General features: G+C 38.1%; 1 protein-coding gene across 6 annotated transcripts in view; it reads left to right on the forward strand.

Annotated features, from left to right (window-relative positions):
• Positions 1-21713, forward strand: part of ASAP1 (ArfGAP with SH3 domain, ankyrin repeat and PH domain 1) — a 131245-nt gene that overhangs the window by 39270 nt on the left and 70262 nt on the right. For all 6 annotated transcript variants that reach the window (XM_059815679.1, XM_059815681.1, XM_059815683.1 and 3 more), the window contains 2 exons: positions 7485-7557; positions 18551-18696. In XM_059815679.1, the coding sequence (XP_059671662.1) occupies positions 7485-7557; positions 18551-18696 (219 nt within the window). The remainder of the gene's footprint in view (positions 1-7484; positions 7558-18550; positions 18697-21713) is intronic.

Here is a 21713-nt window from a genome sequence, read left to right on the forward strand (position 1 = left end):
AGATGCACATCTTAGCATAAATGTACGTTAGAAAACTATTTTTGCATGTTGATCAAAAGGAATGGAAGACAATGTAGGAGAAAGTAAAAGTTTTTAGATGAGGCTTTTATTAAAATATTAGAATTGACTATTCTGATTATCATGTTTCCTTTTCTGTAATTTCCCCTGCTAAATTAAATATGTTCAGAGAATATGTTTGTATCAAAGAACATGACATTGAAATTCAAAAGTAATGCTTCAAGTCCAAATTATGCTCTTGTGATTTTTTTTTTTTTTCCTTTTGTAAGGGCAGACTCAAAACCCCTCTTGTGCATTTTGTAAATCATCTCTAGCCGAAGTCTAATCATAATGATTAGAAACACAACTCCTGTTGTATACTGTAAAATTTCTCATTTCCATTTTTAACTTTCACCTTAAAACAAACAAACAAAAAAAATTGAATGTGTGCTTATTTTCTGGAATGCATCTAGGTTTGTTGTTGTTCTCCCTCTTGTTATTATCTTATAGTGTGAGTCTACATTATACACTGTAAGAAGGACTAGATGGTAGACTCCTAGCCGGTCATCTGAGTGTAGCTCTGAATTTCATAGTAAGTGATAGTGGTTACAGGTTTAATGTGATGTAAGATGAAGTCTTTTTGAGTCTGTCGTCATAGCACTCTCCAGTAACAAAACCAAACTGACCTGTAAGCAGTGTCCTAGAATGCTGTACTAGTCTTCAAGGTCTATATTGTAATGTGGAAATCCCTTTTTTTTTTTTTTAACCTAACGAAACTCTTGAAATCTGCAGCTTGGAACAAATAGACATAATTCAATTTATTTTTTTTTTAACATAAAACAATTTTAATGCATTAATATACCTGCTTTTTCTCTCTGAACAGAATAATTCTGAAATGGAATATTGCAGTCATGCTGGAAAAAAATATTTTTTTATAGTCATATTTGGTAGCCAATACTCACCCTCAAAGTAATGTATTTCCACTGGACTTTGAAAAAAGCGTAAGGAAGGGTTTGCGAGAGCACAGGTACAGAATAGGCTTCTATTTCTTAGTTAAGATCATTCCCTTTGTGCTTTTAAAGCGGTACCTAGCAGATTGCTAATGTGGACAAGAAGGATCAACTCGGGGGGGAAAAAAGGTTGATAATATGCCGTGACTTGCTAAAAAGTAGAGTGCAACAGCACTACTTATTTTTAAACACAGAAGCATTTATCATGTAGGAAAACTGTTCTATTTGTGTTCGTGCAACCACTTGCTAGCGCTATGCATCTTTAACGCTAGCAGAAGTTGTGCATGCAGCTTGGGAGTCTCGTACAGAGGTATCTTCAGGAGCTGTGGGCCTGGCTATGGGTTTGCTGGTTTCTGAGCTTTAACCACGTTTTACTCCATTAATCATGCTAGTGTGATTATCTGCTGCTGGATTAAGAAATAGATAAAATTGTGCTGCAGTAACATGAAAACTGGTAAGTTTTCTTCACTGGTTTTGCTGTCTTAGGTTTATAATTAGTAGTAGCAAAGCTGACTGGTATAACAAAGTGAGTTTGAATATAGCGAATGATAGTAGAGCTGTTCAGCCCGTCATCACTAGTTCAAGGCATGTTGTTGCCAGTGTAAAGGTAAGAATATTTGCACTAAGAAGCTGTGGATGCCCCATCATGCCCAGGGAAGTTGTGAATACCCCATCAATGGCAGTGTTCAAGGTCAGGTTCAATGGGGCTTTGAGCAACCTGTTCTAGTGAAAGATGTCCCTGCCCGTGCCAGGGGGCTTGGACTAGGTGATATTTAAGGTCCTTTCCAACCCAACCCATTCTGTGACATTTATCACCAAGATTAGTTTCTACCCAGCGGAAGCTGGTTTAGAGCCTGTACCTGTGGGCAAAATTTTGTATCCGTTGCTGGATGTTTTCAAGTGTTGTCACAAGCTGTGGGCTTTTCAGCATTTCCTACACAACAGAAGTTAGAAAATTAGTCTGATCAGTGTCATCATCATATCTGGAAACAGTTGTCTCTAAATGTACCTTGTGCACAACATGAGCTAAACTCAGAAGTATTAATGTAACTCAGCTGAGAACTTAAGCCTTGAAGCCAATATATCATCCATGCATTTTCTGTGAAATAATTAATCTTGTATCTGACAATACATGCATGTGACTACCAAGCATTCATTATACCCATTTGTATGTATAACCGCAAATATTTTATACTTCACATGGATTGTTTATTTAATATAAGAAAATAATTTCTTAAAATACATGGAGGTGTTTTTGTCATGATTACATAGACTGTACATGCTCTAATAGCCTTCAAGCTTTTGTCATGGGTTTGTCTCATGAAAAGTGTTGTAATTGTTTAAAACATTTCTGGGTTTTGGTGTATTATTTTTGTGGGTGGGTTTTAGTAGTGGTAGGATATGGAATTTTTTAGGGCAAACCTCCTACAAATGGAGTGAAATTCTAAACCTCCTCTGATATGAGCATGAGGAGTTTGTTCCAGTTGGAAAATGCATCTCTTCTGGGTAGTAATCTACTTGAAGGGATTAATAATGTATGCTGACATATTAATGTGATTGTCAGTGTCTTGAGCCACTCTTGTCTTTATTATTGTAAGGCTGAAACAGAAATCAATGGTGGTTTTTATTCCTCTTTGAATTGTAAATGTTTGCAATGTACACAAAACATGTTTGATGTTTTAGTAGATCTATGGGCTGAAGGGGCTGTAGCATCCTTTGTGCAAATGTGTGCCTCTAGGATGATGATGATAGTTAAAAGAGCTAAATTTAATATGTATATGAAACATTTTTGTGATTAGTTTCTGCAATAGTAGTTCTACATCAATCAAGAAAGGAAGATTTTTGTGTTGCTTAAACCAAGTTTTTCATGTTCATTGGGAATAAGTACACGAAATATTCTTCAGTATGATCTCCAGTATATAGACTTTTACAACACACACATGCGTACAAATATATACATATCGATACAGAATAAAAAGACACAAGGTTCTAAAGAAACAATTGGTGGTCTGTCTAGATGTGAGTTTGGCAGTTTTTAGTACATCAAAGCTAGATAGCAATCCAGAATTCACTTTACACACTGCACAGTAGTATAATTTCTGGTTTAAAATTTAGTAGCTGTTAAAACAGAGCACGGCCCAAAAATAGAAATATTTACTGAGAAGAGGTCAGGTTCTAGAGGGTTGAAGAGAGGGACTGTCTGTGTGAACAGCAGTGCACGGCTCTGCCTCGTCTAGCAGAGAGGACTGTGGTGTGGGCTATGACCCGGTACTGGCTTGTGTGCTGTGTCATGCTGGTAAAAGCGTACGTGGAGCTACCCAGTGATCTACATCAGTGAAATGATCCATTGGGAGGATTCAGCCTCCCTCTACTGCAAAATTAATTTGGTTTTGTTTCCTCAGGTGGACAAGTTTTCCATTTTTTGTATTGGTATGAATAGCTACCAGTAGATGTACACCTTAAGAGGGAGGGTGCTGCGAGAAGTCTTGCCTCTGAATGTGAAATGGTAGCTGTAAGTACAAATTCCTATCAATGTGCTATGCACTGATGGAAGGTGAGCAAAATCCGGAGTGCTCAAAAGGAGCCCCTGGTTTTCATGGAGCTGAGGTCACCACAGCAGCTCCTGAACTGGATCACAGTGTCGGCAACACGAATGCTCTGGTATGTGGAACAAGAGGCACTGCTTTCTTCAGTAGTACAGATTTGAACTAAGTTGGTGCTTCGAAATTGCAGGCTAGGTTCAAAGTAGCTAAATTTTAGCAGAAAGGAGAGATAAAATCTGGGGTGACGGTCTGGGGGATTCCAAACTGATTAGTTAGAAGAGCTGATCTTGGATGATCAAGAGGTTTTCTTCTTGAGCATAAGCTGCAATATAAGGGAATGCAGGAAGATGAAACCTTGACAGGGCGTATCTCAGAGATCATACATAGCAAATTTGCAGAGTATGAGAAGCAAGGAGCTTTCCTTGTTTAATTTTATATAAGCAAATTAAATATGGGCTTTTTTCTTCATTTCTTCATTAATATGTCTCAGGGTTTTTTGTGAACACTGAATTTGTATTAATTTGAAGAAAGATGGAGCTTGTCTCCAGGATGACCATTTCTAAGAATAAGGCTTTGTTCAGCCGAGGAGGTAGCAAATCTGTGTTGCATGTACCTTTAGAAAATTATCTGTCTTTTTGGAATACATAAGAGTGTAAGAAAACATTCTCCCAGGGAAGTTAAAAAGGCCTCCTGTGAGGTAGTAACACAGAAACAAAGAAAGAAGCATTTTCCAGGAATGGGTGGTGATGAGGAAGAGTTTAGTACGTAGGAAGGTAGGAAGGAACACATCTGAATACCTAGAGATTGTCACAGAGACTCCTTGGTTCTCTAAGGCATTGTAGTTTTCAATAATACAGACGTATGTCACTTTTACTGGAAGCTGAGATTTTTGTATTCTAAGATGTGGAGTAAAAATATTTAGTATTCTAAATATTGGAAAACAAAATAAACAGATACTGCAAAAGCATGCTTTCACGTAACTGGGGAAAGCAAGGCTTTTCCTTTCTAGTTTAACATACTTAAAACATTACTCTGGAATAATAATTGAATTGAGTATTGAGTGCAGCATACTTCCTTTGCAGCTAATGCAGCTAAAAATTATTAGCGAAAGACATTCAAGAGTAATGTAATATATTTGGAAACAAACTACCTACAGTTATATAAAATAAACAAACCAAAACCAAACAACCAAAAAACCACACCCAAAACCACCCCAAGAAACCTAGATACCAGTTTTTGTATACCTAGAATCCCACATAGGGTTTGGTTCCTGCTGTGGTAGGCATTTTACACTCTGCCCTGGTATATGGTTATAAGTGTGCATGGATTTGTTTTATTTAGAGAGTTTTTGACCAAGAAGAACTAATTCACGTAAAGATCATATTTGCAAATATAAAAATACAAAATTGGCCTGTGATGTCATTCTGACTTAAATCACTGGCTCCTTCAGGCAGTGGATGTCATCTCTGTATATTGCCTTGCTCAGTGATTGCTCTCTTAAAATAATGAATGTTCCCTTCCCTCCTGCTCCCACATTAGTGATTAAATTTAATTCTGTATCAGATGCAGTTTGGAAGATTTTTCCAGTCTATTTGTCCTAGTCTTCTAGATTGATAATGTTAGGAACAAGGACCATCTTTCTTGTGCTTTTTGGTATCTGTTTTCTCCTCCTGAGTCTCCAGCTTGCTTCAATATTAGAACTTTGTACTAAGTTTTATCTTGGAATCTCATCAGTGTTAACTGTTGTCTTTTTTCCAAAGTATTGGTTTAAAATTCTTATAGTATCCTGTGTTCAAACTCTCAACAGACAAGTGAATCATTATTTTTTTCTGGTCACTGAAGATGGAGAGGACTTCAGTAGAAATGTATGATAACAACTGTCTGGCATAGCATGCAGGCAGAAGCAAAAACTTTTGACAGCGTCTGCAAAGGAATCTCAGGAGAATCGCCTGCTGTGCACTGTCTTGAAAAGGAACACAGAGTTCTTAATATTTTATTGAATTTAAAAATTTTAACTCTTTCTGGCAAGATGAAAGTCAAGTAAAACCCACTGTTTTACTGGGGAGCAAAAGAAATAATGATATTTGCAGTTCTGAATGTTTGAATCCATTGTTCTGCTGCAAATGAAAAGCTAGAGATAAATAGGATTAAAAAGCACTTATATAAATTCTGTGGTTCCGAACTTTCTAGTTTTAGCTACCACAGAAGTAGTTGTGTGATTTGAGAATATGTTGGGTTTCAGTTAAAGAACAGAAACACTACACTTTTTCTTTTGTTACAGACTTTCATGTATTGTTCAACTGTAACATTTTGTTTGGTTAAAATTGGGACCCTCCAAAATAGAACTGTTATATATTAATTAGTTTATCTCTATATGGGTTCCCGCTGTAAGTGTGCATACACCGAAACACTCAGCGTTTTGAACTTATCTACAAGCGGTACCCTCACGTATGACCATCTCCAGTGCTTAACGCTCTAGTTGACCTGGAGCTCCTGCTGTGTTTTTTTGGAGATTCTTAATGTCCAGTGCAATATACTTCAATCATCTCAGCTTTGACAGCAAAAGCTCTGCTTATTGGTTAAGTTCTGTCTCGTAGTGATGCTGGTGATGACCCTCTCTGATGAGGTACACCCTGGTCTAGGAGTAGCTGCCATTCTGCCTTGGTCTGCCAGTCTTCAGATATCAGACCCACAGGAGCTCCAAGCTTTAAGCTGTTTGGATAATACGGCTACCCAAAGGTCTCTGCAACACGAACTTTGTGGTCTACGACAGCTGACAGGCTCAGTTGGGCTGCTCTCCTGACAGTAATTCTGAGTACAAATTCTCCAATCTTCAGTGATTTGAACGTGACTATAATATGGCAAACACTGCCAGCTTCATTAAAACTTGACATTATTGATCTAACTTTACTTACGTGGTGGGAAGTTGCCTGTGATCTAAATGGGAGAAAAAGATACAGGAAATTATTTAAACATTTCTGTGTGCGTTCTCCATGGATAGCGGGGGAACCATGTACAACATGTTAAATATGCACAATATCCAAAACTCACACTTAAGTGAAATTAACTGGATCACTGCGCACAGTACCAGTATGTGGCTTTTAAGGTTCTTAATTCCACAAGTCTAGACTAATGTTTACTTTGATTTTATTTTTTGCTGTATCACAATAGTTCTTTCTCATGTTAATTTGGTTTCTTACAACAGATTGCCAGTGGATAGGGAGAAGTTATGTTGCTTAAAAAAGGAAGTACCTAAAAATATAATCCTAAATTCATCGTTACTTAATAACGTTTTCTTCTGGATTTTGAAACTATTGCAGAAAATTTGAAATTCAGAACTATGAAATCCTGAAAATGCATATTTGAGTATTACAAATATTTCCTTTCAGTCATATTATGTTGCACAAAATCAGATTTTAGTCCTTTTTCTTTTGATTTGCTACTTTTCATCTTCTGTATTTATAAAACTCTGTTGTGGAGTTTGGGGCAAGAGGTTAGTGTGATGATCTGTGTCTATAGTTGGAAGACTACTACTGTGGGAAAACCATAGAAATTAATTAACAAGCAATTTTACTTGTAGTAGAAACTATAGGGCTATAGTAGAAGTATCCACTAACTATTTCTTGGGTTTTTGTCAGAATATATTACAATTTGAATAAATGCTTTGTTCCTCGCAAAACTAAAATAGTGTTTTTCTTTTAGCACTGTTACTGCTACTCTACTCTGCCTTCTGAGTGTTTTCAGTTCAGTTCTTTAATTCATCTTGAAAGGGTTGAATGATCTCAGACCTTCCCGCGGGCTGAATATGTTGTGTCTGCAGTTTTTTCCAGCCTGTGAAACTACTTACTTTATGGCTTTCTTTTTAAATGTTACAGAGTATTCTGCTGATCAATGAAGTAAATATTTAAAGTTTGTTTATTTGTTGTTATTGTAGGCATTGGATCAAGACAGAACTGCGCTACAGAAGGTGAAAAAATCTGTGAAAGCAATATATAATTCGGGGCAAGGTAAGACATTGTTTTCAGTTTTACATGAGAACCTAAGCATTTGATTTCAAGTTTGAGAAGTGTCTTGCAATTTCTCCTATTAAAGTGTATACCATAAGAGATGCACATCTATTTAGGAGTGTTTGGATTTAAAGATTTTCTTTCTTTGCTTCTGATTATACATCAAATTAATGTGTTCTCCACTTCTTTCACCCTCAAATTCCTTCTCAAAAGCCGCTAGGAGAATTCCCATGGGTAAATTTTCCTGCTGTCATAACATTTCAAGCAGTTACCTTCAACTGTTCAATCTAGGCAATGTCCTAGACTGAATTTATGGAGTGCACTTCTAAGAGAGATAAGAATGAGAACTTGTTGAAAAGTTTTAAAAATAAATAAATAAAAAGAAATATCGACAGATAGATGTGTTTGTTCCTTCAACACTTGGCTCTCCCCTCATAACATATACAATAAAAATGACATATCTCACTTAGGTAAAATAGTGGAGATTTATCATTATTTTGCTTGTTTGAAGACACTGTTGGTGTTTTATTGGAGCTATAGTAATAGCTTTGATGAGAGGATAGGTGACTGGAATATGAATTGATAAACAGTTTGAGTTCAGTAACAACTGACGATCAAACACAGATCAATATACAAATTAAGTTTTAAAAATGTTATAAAGCGTATCTGGCTTCTATCTCTGTTTCTCTTAAGGTCTAAAAACTGTGCCAAAGCCAGCCAGGGTAGCAGAGCTGTATACCTTCCAATAACCATCCGGTTGTGAAGACTGGATTTTAGAAAATCCCAGTTCCTATTACCTAGCAATAATAATTGATTTAGCAAATATTTTCCTTATGCAGAGCTGCTTCTGAGTGGTCTTAGTTCCTGTGTTGTGTGTATTGTCCCATTAACTCATGTTTATGGAAGTGTGTGGGTTTTTAATATATTGTAGATTCTTAACTTTTCTCTTCTGCTGATGACTAATATTGTTGCTCTGCTAGCACCCTGTTTTAATTAGCTTTTCTGTAACTTGAGTTGATGATGAATGTTTTCCCAGTAGACTGTGAAGCCTGATACACACGTACCAAATATGATTCTCACTCTGTATTTAGTTTTATGCTTTTAAAAGTATTGTGATGCTCCAAGCAGCTTTTCCATTTGAAAGTACCTACTTATTGAATTTCAAAACTGGTGAAAATAATAGAACACATAAAATGTGTTCTGCTTGTTTTGAAATATATAAATGATAGAGATTTTAGCTATCATTTGATTTGAGTCTTGTAATAAAAGTAATACTGTTTTCAATTCCTGTAAGTAGGCCATACTATATCATGAACTAGTTGCACTGAGTAAAAGCAGTAGATGGTTGGTTAATGGTTTTAATTGGCTGATTCTGCACTTAAAAAGGACCAGAGATAGTTAGGTAGCTGGTTTTATCTATCTCTTTTTTTTTTTTTCTTTTTTTTGAACAAGTCTTGTTTGAAAGTTGCAAATTAGTATGAATTCTTCTGGGTAAAGAAAGCACTATACGTAATGCTCTAGCTCCCTCTTCAGAATGCTGTTGTGATAGGCTACGTTGTAATTTGAAAAGGTGTGCACAGGAGGCAATTTGTGCAGTAACTGATAAACATGAATTAGGGTTAGTAAGAGCAAGACTAAAAGCATGTGTTATACACGTGAAACCTTGTGAAAATAAATATGAAAATAGAGTGACTGAATTAAAACTCAAACTCATTTTGCCTGCTTGTACAAAGAGAAGTGCTAAGCCAGCTATTTTCTTATGCTTCAGTGATGAAAGTGGGTTTCGTTGATGTTTAACTTCATGTAAAACATACTAAAAACAGCTGTAAAATGCATTGTCGTTTATCAGCTCAAGCAAGAGTTAGGTGACTATTTTCATATTTCAAAAGAAAGCCTCTAAGTACATTTTGAGAACTGAAAATTGGAATTTTGTCTTACAAACTTAATTGTTTGCTGAAAGGTGAGACCATATTTAAACAATAGGAAATGTCTTTTAAAACTCCCCTGCTTCATAATCTTTGAGAACTCTAGCTGGACTGGTGAGAAATAGTTGTTCAGGGACAAAAGAAATTCTTCTCTCTTCAGTTCAGTAATCCAATTCATACTCTACCAAAAGTCATAGCTAGGATTTTTTGGGTTGTATTGGGGTTTTTGTTTGTTTTTTTTGCCTGAAGTAACATTTGAACAGTGACATTCACACAATGCAATGTCTCATACACAATTCTTCAGAAAAACCTAGCCCTCTGGTGTGTTGGTTTGTTCCTCTTCATTGCTGAATTATGAACCGCAAGGGACTCTCTTCTGTTATGGGGAGAGCTTAAATGTCACCCAAATACTTTTTGCTTTTTGTGCACATCCCTCACCCATTTGTCGTATTTAGATTTAGATCTGCTGCTGTGGAAATTAAAACCTACCAGCACAGAAATGTGGAAATCCCTTAGAAAGATCCCATCCCTTTTTCCCTATCTGAAAGTACTGTTTGGGAAAGTATGTTTATGAAATCCAGTGAGACATACAAAGTGATACCTCTTTTTCACCACTTCCTCCTTATCTGGCTTGCTGTTTATTTCTAGCATGATAGATTGCATCTGTAACAAGGAACTCCTCTTATGTGAATGGTGCTTGAACTTAATGGAGAATCTGTTGTGACTAGCTTTCCCATAACATTTGGATTTAATTGTAACAGCAGTAGATCACACAATTAGTTTTGTTGTAGATTTTTCAATAGCTCTTTTTCGTAAGTTCCCTGGTATAACTCCCAAATATAGTCAAAAGAATTTACACGGTGGAGAAATAAAAACATAAAATCCATGCAAGACCAAAGGTACTGAGTTGGGCCAGCAGTGCACATGGTCTCCCACTATGATCAAGAGCAGATGCTTGAGGAAGTAGAAAAACGGTGCAAAGATGGAGTGATTTTTTTTTTTTTTTTTTAATTTTTTTTAACACTTTTTCTCAGCTCACGATGATGTGAAGGCCAGGAATTACCCAAGTCAGCACTGATACTGTAGTGCTTGCTACTTCTTAATGGACTTTTACAATTCATTTTTTCTAAGGAATTTAAATTCATGTAAATCTTCATCATTCATAGTCTTGCATCAATCTAGTTAAATGTACCCTTGCTCCCTTGCGAAGTTGTTCCATGCATGCTCTTCAGGCCTCACGTCCCCTGAGGAGCAGACTGGCCCTGTCCATGTCTCAAAGCATTGGCCTCAAGCCCACCAGAATGACTCACTGGATGTGAAAGTGAGGGACTTTTGCATGTTCTGGGGCATGAGAATTTGTAGGGGGCTTTGAAGTCCCAAAGCTTGCTAGAGTAGTGTTAGAGGACTTTTTGGTGGATGAATCCAAACTTGATTCAGTATCGTCCATTCTACCTGTTGAAATAGGTTTCTGGATTGTGTTGCTTCCACAATCGCCCACAATATCCCTCTTCTGAACTCAGCAGCCCTAGGGGTTTTTGGGGGTGGTTTCTTTGTTTGTTTTTTACAGAAACTGTCACGTTCATTTAGTCAACCTTACTCTCTCCAAAATGGCAGCATAGACTTTCTTTTTTTAAAACAGGGAGGAGTGAATTTTGGGCAACAGTGACAGGAACTGCACACGATATTAAGGGTTTAAGCACGCTATGGCAATGTTTTTATGTTGCTCTGTTGCATGCTCTATTTCTTTCTTTCTGATGTTCATCTTTGTTTTGGTTGGTACTGAATGTCGAGGCGATATAACTCCAGAACCTTTCCTTATAATGTTTAGTTACCCAATAATTTATTAAAGTTAGTGGTGTTTTCCCGTGTGTGTTATGCCACCTAATGCATGCTTTCATGCATTGGCCATTCAACATGGGATTCCTCATCTAACTTGGGAGCTACCCAGTTGCGAGCCCATTGCCATAGACTCTGTGCACAATCAGTGGATGTATGTAGAGACTTCTAGGGTGAGATACATCTGACTTCCTGTGCAATTAGGTTAAGATGAGCTGAACTCATCCTTGGACAGGCTGGATCGATGGGCCAAGGCCAATTGTATGCAGTTCAAAAAGGCCAAGTGCCGAGTCCTACACTTCAGTCACAACAACCCCATGCAACGCTACAGGCTTGGGGATGAGTGGCTGGAAAGCTGCCCTGCAGAAAAGGACCTGGGGGTGTTGATCGACAGCCGTCTGAAGATGAGCCAGCAGTGTGCCCCGGTGGCCAAGAAGGCCAACGGCATCCTGGCCTGTATCAGAAATAGTGTGGCCAGCAGGAGCAGGGAGGTGATCGTGCCCCTGTACTCGGCTCTGGTGAGGCCGCACCTCGAATCCTGTGTTCAGTTTTGGGCCCCTCACTACAAGAAGGACATTGAGGTGCTGGAGCGTGTCCAGAGAAGGGCGACGAAGCTGGTGAGGGGTCTGGAGCACAAGTCTGATGAGGAGCGGCTGAGGGAGCTGGGGTTGTTCAGCCTGGAGAAGAGGAGGCTGAGGGGAGACCTTATCGCTCTCTACAACTACCTGCAAGGGGTGTGTAGATAGATGGGTGCTGGTCTCTTCTTCCAAGTGACAAGTGACAGGACAAGAGGAAATGGCCACAAGTTGCCCCAGGAGAGGTCCAGGGAGATGGTTGAGTCGCTATCCCTGGAGGTATTTAAAAGGCGTGTGGATGAGGCGTTTAGGGACATGGTTTAGTGGTGGACTTAGCAGGGTTAGGTTTATGGTTGGACTTGATGATCTTAAAGGTCTTTTCCAACCTAAATGATTTTATTATTCTATAACTGTAACTCTTCCTACGCTGAATGTAAGGGGAAGGGTAGAACCCAAGCTCCAGTATGGGTATCTTTGTTGTAGAAGTCTGGACAGGTTAGTCTCACCTTTGGAATCAGCTTTTGTTTCTATTGCCCTGAATAATTTATAGTATTGTATGGAAAACAACAACAGAGTTTATCACTATGAATCTTTATTTCTTAACTCATTTATATGTTGTTAAATGATGTGGGCCTTTATCACTCTTCCATACAGGACTTCACTGGTGACTTCCCTCTGTTGAGAAAATGAACTGTTTATTCCTTCCTTTCCCCCACCTCATCTTTTTGACCTGTTTTCCCTCTTTGCGAGGCTCATCCCTGTTATCCTTTGTTTGCTTAGTTCCTTTTAGTGTTTTGGTGAGGGACCGACGTTTTCAGAAATCCAAACTGATAATTTAATGTGGATTTCCTCTCCCCACATGCTTGTTGATCCCCTCGGTGGGGGAGTTTTGTGAAGTAAAAATTTCTTTTTACAAAACCTGTGTTTCTTGTTCAGCATTTTCTATTTATGCACATGTCCACCAATTCTGTTCTGCACTGTAGTTTCTACAAATTTGCCTGAGGAATATATTGGCATACTGCTCTGTTGGTGCATACTTGAATTCTCGGTTCTCTGGAGCTCTTATTAAAAATAGCTATTATATTTGTTGCTCATTCTTCCTGTAGTATTGGGGCTGTTATAAATAAGAGGCTTTACTTTACAACTATATAGTTTACCTATTTTATTCTTCTGTACCTGGGTTTAAGTGACTTGCCATTGCTCATTTTGTCAGCTTTTACGAATTCTACTGTTAGCGCTTAGATTTGGTATAAATCATCTGAAGCAGAGTTGAAAGAAAATTCTTCCCTGAGAACTTCTTCAAGCATATCAGCGATGAACACAGATGCAAAAAGAAGTAATTTACCTTTATAGGCTGGCTTATCTCTCAGTGTTCTTACACTGTGATGATCTAGAGAACCTTGTAGACTCACTGAGATGCTCCTTGCTCTGGAAATCTTTGAAAGAGGCTTTTATTACTTTTCCCTTCAGCAATCTCAGTCCAGAAGGCATTATTATTATCAAGTCCAGATAAGAATATGGTGGTGAGATATTTTTTTCTTTTCTATTATTTTTTCATTGGATTTCAGCTTTGTGGAGGGTGAAATGAGAAGGGATGCTTTCCTATTTCAAATAACTTCTTTTGCCATCCTTTTTAACCTTACCAGCTTTCTTGCTTTTTCTAAAGTCTTTCTGAGTCTTTTTTCATGTATATGTTTTTCCATTCATAAATGCAGCTTGGCTCTGACGTTTGTTATTTTTCCTTTGGCTACCTGTGGAACAAAGCTGTTTTATAAGTGCAACATAAAAATAGCTTCAAGTTGATCAGGATTCTGAATTGTGATTATTTTTTTATTTTTTTTTTGTTTAACCAGATATGCGTAGGTAATTCTCAGTAATTTAGATGTTCTTCAGGCTTCATTGGGTGTAATTTAAGTATAATCAGTGACAGGAAAGGGTTGTGTTTGTGCATTTTTCTTCTGTAAACTATTTAACTTTTTATTTTTTTATTCTTCAGTGTTTGCAGGGTAATATGTGTGAACAAAACACATTCTAGACAAAGGAAATTTAGGGCTTTATTTCTTGTGATGTGTTTTCCATCTCCAGTATAAAAAGACTGTTCTTTAACCTCTCTTCACACTTTTTGTTCTTCAGTTTCCTTACTTAATGTGCACAAGTAAACATGAATTTCACTGGGTTCAGAAGCATATGCTAAAATTTTGGTAACTTCTGAATGGGAAATAAACATAGTACTTAATGAATGTTCTGGGTTTCAGTGAAAGAGTACAAATTCTTTGTATGCCTTGGGAATTTGATCTAAGTCTTCTGTCTTTGTCCTGGGAAAAGTTTACCCCAGGGTGGCTTTAGGCATAGACAACTTCATCTGCCTGGGGCAGCAGAAGAAGGTGGGCTTTGGCCCTGGGAGTCCTTAAGCCTGCGCCTCTGCAGTGCTCGGGGCTCAGAGCTAGAGTGCTCCCTGCTTCTGGGGAGTACTGCTGTGTAGCAGAAAGCTGCTGTAAGCTGCTGTGGCTGCCGTTCCTTCCTCAGTTGCTTGGATGTGTGTCTTCAGATGCTTTTGTATTATTTCTTCCTCTCAGCACATAATCCTCAATATATGCATTATAGTGCAGAAGTGATGGTTGCTGCAGCATTCCTACCCTACCAGGGTTTTCTGAAAAACAAAGGTAAATACTGTGCTGAGTGTTTCTAACAGTTAGAATAGAATAGTTCAGTTGGAAGGGACCTGCAAAGATCATCTAACCCAACTGCCTCCTGTTGAAGGTGTGAATTGTGGAGAAGACAAGATGCATCTTTGAGCTCAGAAAATAACACTGCTGCATCCAGTCCAGTATGTTGCTTTATACTACATTTGTTGTTCTCTAGTGAGGTCCTCAACATGGGCTCAGATACCGGCTGCCTTGCCAGATCCTATTGGGAAGGGGATGATTAGTGAGGCCCCTTTCCCTGTTCACAGTCCCTTTGAAGGGAGCTCCCTTTGTCAATGGGAGCAGAGCCCATCCTCAAATGCCTGGGATTCTGGCACCACTTGGAGAGCTGCTGAAGGAGGAGGATGTCTGTCTAGGGAAGCTGTTCTATTTTCATTGCAGTACTGAGCTTTGTTTATGATACTGAGAAGACATGAGCCAGTTCTAGAAGGCAAACATTATAATTTGTATATACTGCTGTCAGTGTTCGTGTCTTTCTCTCTCGGGTTATTAAAGTCCTTCCTACAGTACTTGTATCTAAGGAAGTAAATATCAAGTCATGCACATTATAGCTTTCTTTATGCAAAAGAGGTTCTATTAGGACACTAAGAAGTCATTTCTGTGTTTGTATGAGGATCCTACAGGGAGATTAAAGCATGTTCTTTGCTTTAAGCATGTCAGTTTTCATATGCTGCATTTTAGCATAGGCTATGTTGCAGATTTAATTTTTCATCTATGTGCCTTTAAGGCCAAGTAGGGAACTACCTTACCTCTTCAACAGAAAATATTTGTTCTCTTTTTACAAGACTTATGTTGCTACGTATGTAAAAATAGAAACTGTTCTTACACAGTACTTTAATTTTGTGTGTATATGTGTGGTGATTATGGAAGTATTCCTTTTACAGCATAATCCAAGCCTCATTTCTAGATTTAGGTGATGTGCAATCTGGGATTCTTGAGAATTTCCTGTATATTGTTTTAAGACAATGATCTGCTTCCTCTTTCTGACTGGGAATTTCTTTTGCCTTTCCACAGTTAAAGGAAACAGTCGTCTTCAGCTCTTTTTCAGTCTCTTTACAAAATTATTTTTGAAAATGCTCTATGAAACAACACAGTGCTTAAAATGAAAATGCTAGGAAATATGGTGGAGTTAGAAAGAGCTTCACAGGCAAGGACAGGGGTTCCATGATCTAGCAGATTTCTTTCCGACCTTGTTCCATTATCCTTCCTTTTCCTTCAGCACAGTAGGGTACATTTGAGCTTTATTAGCTCAGGACTGCATAAGCCAAAGCTCCTTTTTAGATAAAGTCTTCTGTGTATATTTATGCGGCAGCTTTTTCATCAAAACAAAATGCATATTTTATTATTATTTAGTGGTTTCCTTGGTTTTGATGGTAAGCTTTTTGATTAGAACAGTATGCTTTTGGAACAGTTTTATTAAAAACATACTGTTTTGAGTTACAACCCATATTAACATATGATTAATTATTTGGCCTTGTATTGGGTTTGCGTGGCAGCGCTTTGGTAGCAGGGGGGGCTACAGGGGTGGCTTCTGTGAGAAGCTGCTAGAAGCTTCTCCTATGTCTGATAGAGCCAATGCCAGCCGACTCTAAGACGGATCTGCCACTGGCTAAGGCTGAGCTAATCAGCAACAGTGGTAGCGCCTCTGTGATAACATATTTAAGAAGGGGGGAAAAACCGGGAAGCGGCAGCCGGAGAAGAGAGGAGTGAGAATATGTGAGAGAACCAACTCTGCAGACCCCAAGGTCAGTGAAGAAGGAGGGGGAGGAGGTGCTCCAGGCGCCGGAGCAGAGATTCCCCTGCAGCCCCTGGTGAAGACCATGGTGAGGCAGGCTGTGCCCCTGCAGCCCATGGAGGTCCACGGTGGAGCAGATATCCACCTGCAGCCCGTGGAGGACCCCACGCTGGAGCTGGTGGATGCCTGAAGGAGGCTGTGATCCTGTGGGAAGCCCACGCTGGAGCAGGTTTGCTGGCAGGACTTGCAATCCCGCGGGGGACCCACACTGGAGCAGTCTGTTCCTGAAGGACTGCACCCCGTGGAACGGACCCATGCTGGAGCAGTTCGTGAAGAACTGCAGCCCGTGAGAAGAACCCACGTTGGAGAAGTTCGTGGAGAACTGTCTCCTGTGGGAGGGACCCCACGCTGGAGCAGGGGAAGAGTGTGAGGAGGAAGGAGCGGCAGAAACAACGTGTGATGAACTGACCGCAACCCCCATTCCCCGTCCCCCTGCGCCGCTCGGGGGGGGGAAGAGGTTCGGGAGTGAAGTTGAGCCCGGGAAGAAGGGAGGGGTGGGGGGGAAGGTGTTGTTTTTTTAAGATTTGGTTTTACTTCTCATTATCCTACTCTGATTTTGATTGGTAATAAATTAAACTAATTTCCCCAAGTCAAGTCTATTTTGCCCGTGATGGTAGTTGGTGAGTGATCTCCCTATGTCCTTATCTCGACCTACGAGCCTTTTCCTCATATTTTCTCTCTCCTGTCCAGCTGAGGAAGGGGAGTGAGTGAGCAGCTGTGTGGTGATTAGTCCGGCTGGGCTTAAACCACGACAGGCCTTTTGAAAACCTCAGTGTTAATGTCTGATTTTAGAATGTAACTTCTCTGATGTGTGGTGTTTGGGGTTTGATTTTTGTAAAAAAGCATTGTGATATTTTTTTTTAAATAGATTTTTCACTTTTTTGTTGGAGCTTTAGTGCAGTGTTGTAATACCTGAGAAGTGTCATTCTTTAACTCTTCATCAGCTCTTAGTTAATGTCAAAGTAAATTCAGGCATTGTGGGACATCATCCACAAGCTTTGTTTGAAACTTATGTCTTTTTTCTTCTTTTTTTTTTTCTTCTCTTCAGTTTTCTCCACCCACCCTACTCCCCCCCATAATTCAAATGCTGTCAGGCAATGTGACAACTTCAAGAATACAAAACCTGCAGGTCTTTTGGGGAAAAATATGGTACCTACTGGCAACTATTCTCTCTTTTTTTCCCCCTTTCATTGCACAGAACTTGTTCTAGTTGGAATAGCTCTGTGGTTTTGTGTTTGTGGCTTACAGAAGAAAAACAAGGAAAACTGGGAAACGCATTAAAGTGAAATGTTGATTTAATTAATACTAACAGTATTACTGTAAGAGACGTGGAGGTGATAAAGTTTGTCCCAAAGGGCTGTAGTGGCAAATTTTCTATTTAAAGATGCTAAAATGGGAGTAACAAAAAATATGTGAACAGATGCCAGAAAGGAAAGTAATAGAAGCAGGAAAAACATTTCGGGCACAATGGTCTGTAATTCAGAATTTCCTTCATCCTTGAGTTAAGGATTTTGCTCGCTTTCACTGGCTTCAATTTCATCTTCTTAGTTCTGACCTCTCTGTATGTCCAATTTGCTACTGAATACGTTGAAGCAAGTCTTTGGCTGTATACCAATACACCTTCCATTCTGTGGGGTTACTCAGTTTGACAAAGCAGGTGAAAAGGGAATCTTTATCTATAAGACATGTTTCTTCTTTTAAACTTGCAGTCAGATTCAGACTTGGTCCCCTTAGTTTTATATCTAATACTATTGACTTTATATGTTCTGCAAAAGTGTCCTACATTGCAATAAAAAAAAAGTTTACATTACAGTAGACAATTATAAATTCCTATGATGTTTACAGAATGAGCACATGTACTTACATTGTTTAGTTGATCTTTTATTGATCTTACAACTTTATTAGTAACTACAGAGCTTTTTCACTGATGTATTACAAATTCAAGTCGCAGATTTAAAAGATGCATATATGTCTATTGCTAAATAGTTTTTTTAATATTAAAAATTACTGTATTTTTCAGTAAATGCATTAACTTGTGGCTTTTTGGAAAGTACTGTTTGTCAGTTGGTTTGTCACTATATTGCAGTACATAAGCTTAAAATAATAAATTACTGTCTACAAGAAAGAACCTTTCTGACTTTTAATTTTTCTTTGCAGATCATGTTCAAAACGAAGAAAACTATGCACAAGTACTAGATAAATTTGGAAGTAATTTTTTAAGTCGGGATAATCCAGATCTTGGCACAGCTTTTGTAAAATTTTCCACGCTTACTAAAGAATTATCAACGCTGCTGAAGAACCTGGTGAGGAGTTTCAAACTTACTTAGTTTTTTAGTTTTTCCCGAAATAAAGTACAATACAACAGCTTCATGATCCTGATGACTGATGGTAATTTAAGAGACGCTTTCATTTTTTTTCAAAAAACAACACAGTAATTTCTGCAGAGATTATATCTAAAGGGTGTTATTACACACTCGCTGTGTTTGATTGTTAATTGGCAGTTAAGAAGAAAAATACAAATGTTGAGACATCACTTTGAGGCATCATTCTCAAGTGATTGACGGTATTATATATTTCTTCTTATGGACCTTAATTTTAAATCATTCCCTGACTTGAAGTCTTTCCAGTTAAAAATCCAATACCATTTAGTTATGGCTTTTTTGTCTTACCTCAAAAAGAGTAACTCACTTTTTTGGAAGAAAAATAACGATTTGGGGAGCGTGCTTAAATGGTGTTAATAGTCCATTCTCCCTGTGGTACACAAAGCATCCATTGCTTAAATATTAGGCTTATGAAGGTGGTTTAAAGGTTTGTTTCATTTAAAGTTTGTGTTAAGCCTTTTACTTTTGAAAGCTGGATAATAAAACCATAGTCACAGCAAGTATCTTTGAATACTGAAAGTAACGAAGCCACATTTCTTGTGAAATCGTGTTTCGTGGGTTTGATAGGTGCTGTATTCAGAAAATGGTAGCTTCAATTTTATGTTTTTCTTATAGTTGGGCTTATCTCCAAGCTTTTTGGTGTGTAAAGTATAAGCAATATTACAAGCTCTCTTTTCTAGAGTCCCTAGCATGAGCATAACTGCTTTAGGTCACATCAAAAGTCCATGTAGCCAGTACCCTGGGTTTGACAGTTGCCCAAGAGTAAATATTCAGAGAAGAATGTAGGAAGAGAGCAAACATATAGGAATAACTTGTGTACTGTGGTCATGAAAACAGTCTTCAGCTCAGAGACTTTGGAGCTGGAGGCAATATCTTTTGCTTTGTAGTCCTTGTTAGGTATTACTTCCATGGATTTGTCTAAGGATTTCTTGAATGTATGCTATGCTTGGCACAGAACATGGTGGATTACTCTAGAGTGCTAAAATGAACTGCTCTCTGAAATGTGAATTCTATTTCTTTTGAACCTGATCCTTTCATTTATTGTTCCCTGATTCTTATATCTTACAAGAAATGTAAGACTTTCCCTATTTTTCCTAGGAATTAACAGATAGCTATCATTCTTCCTTTCCCTTCCTCAGTTACTTTTCTAACTGAGTCTTAGTTATTCCATAACTTGGATTGTCCTTGTTGGTCCTTTCTGTTATCTTCTCTTAGTACAGTTATGCCCTTTTCTGAAATGAGGGGGGACAACATGAAGATGGTTCCATTTCTTATTCCCTTTTCTGAAGGCTGATTGCTTTATGATTACTGAGCATTGAGCTTGATGTTTTCAAGGGATTCTGTGTTGTAACTTCAAGGTATTTTTTTCCTTGAGACATTTTTCTTGATGATTGTTATTTCATAAGCATGATTCTGTATGCAGTTTTTTCTTCATATGCATCACTTTGTATATTTCAGCACAGACTTCAGTCTTTAATTTCATTCTCCCAGCAGTAAGTGTTACAAGGTTCTTACCCAACTCTTCATGTCTGGCTTTTGCTTTACTACCCAGAATAGCTTAGTATCAGCAGACATTCTCACCTGGCTCTCTGCACTCCTCTGAGATTCACTTATAAACATCTCAGACTGCACAGGCCCTAACAACACTCAAAATAGGATGTCACTTCTGATCTCTCATGCTTGTGTTTATTTCTGCCTTCTGAGTCTTGCTTCTTCTTCACAGACTTACTCAATGAAGGATGATCTCACTTATCGTAATGAAGCTTTCTTTCTTTAAGAGCTTTGCTCCAGCCTATTGCCTGGATCATCCTTTATTTGTTTCAATGTTGGCAGTTTTAAAGACCAGTAGATATGCAAGGGACCTGCTTTCCTCCATAAAGACTTCTGTCATTGTGGGTTATTTTGGCCTCCTTTAATCTTAATTTAGCACACAATTAAAAATAACTATTTAAAAATGTGTGTTGAAGTGCAGTTTGAGGACAGTTTGGAACTAGAACTCAAGTTTATTGGAAGCTCTCTGGACCACATCATTCCTTGCAGGGCTTCCACGGAAATTTTTAACTTCTTTCAACTGGCAAACTGGAAGGGGGGGATTGATTATTTATTTATTTAAAGTAGTGCTGATTGAGAGGAAAAAGCTCTTTTAACTTAAGAAGCCACACTCATTCAAAACAACATTATACTGTTTCAGCTAGACTATGAAGCATTATCTGCCTAAATTCTTGTTGACAGGATTTAAAATAGGCTATGCCCTAATTTACTTCATTCAGCAGTCTCAAGTAGACAATGAGCTTTATTTTACAAATGTGTCAGCATTTTAAAAACACTTCTTTTTCACCTTTCTTCTTGCCAAGATAGATAATTCCACTTCGTTGACCCACTGTTGTTCTTAAGCATCAGTCTGATTAATACAATTACACTGAAAGAAAAAGATTTTTATACTATTGAAATAGAAGTTGAGGTGCACTGAAAAAGCAGTTGAGAAAGCAGTTGAGAGGAGGACTCTATAATGTCACTGATAAAGCCCCACAGTGGGTGCTGAGGCTTATGTTAATAAAATTAATTGAAGAAATGGCAGTAGATATTAAGACAAATGGCAAGCTAATAGGCTTTCTTTTTTGATGTAAGGCAGATTGTTGCTGCCTTATTTAATAAATGTACAATAAAATAATGAATGGTCTTTAAAGGCAGGAAGATGAATAAGGAATAGAGCTACACAGTAGGCAACAAAAAAATACTTCAAATTTGGATTTGTTTTTATTAAATCTTTTGAACTTTAATTATGATTCATTAATATTTTCCCATGAATTGTGATATTATGCATGTTTCATGAGAAGGAGGGTACAGAATAATTTATTTTCTTCTATGTGAAGGAATTACAGAGTGATCACTTCGAGAGTGATCTTCACTTATTTGCTACAAACACTACTATGAAATAA

This window comes from Gavia stellata, chromosome 3 (assembly GCF_030936135.1).
Source record: "Gavia stellata isolate bGavSte3 chromosome 3, bGavSte3.hap2, whole genome shotgun sequence".
Taxonomy (NCBI): Eukaryota; Metazoa; Chordata; class Aves; order Gaviiformes; family Gaviidae; genus Gavia; species Gavia stellata.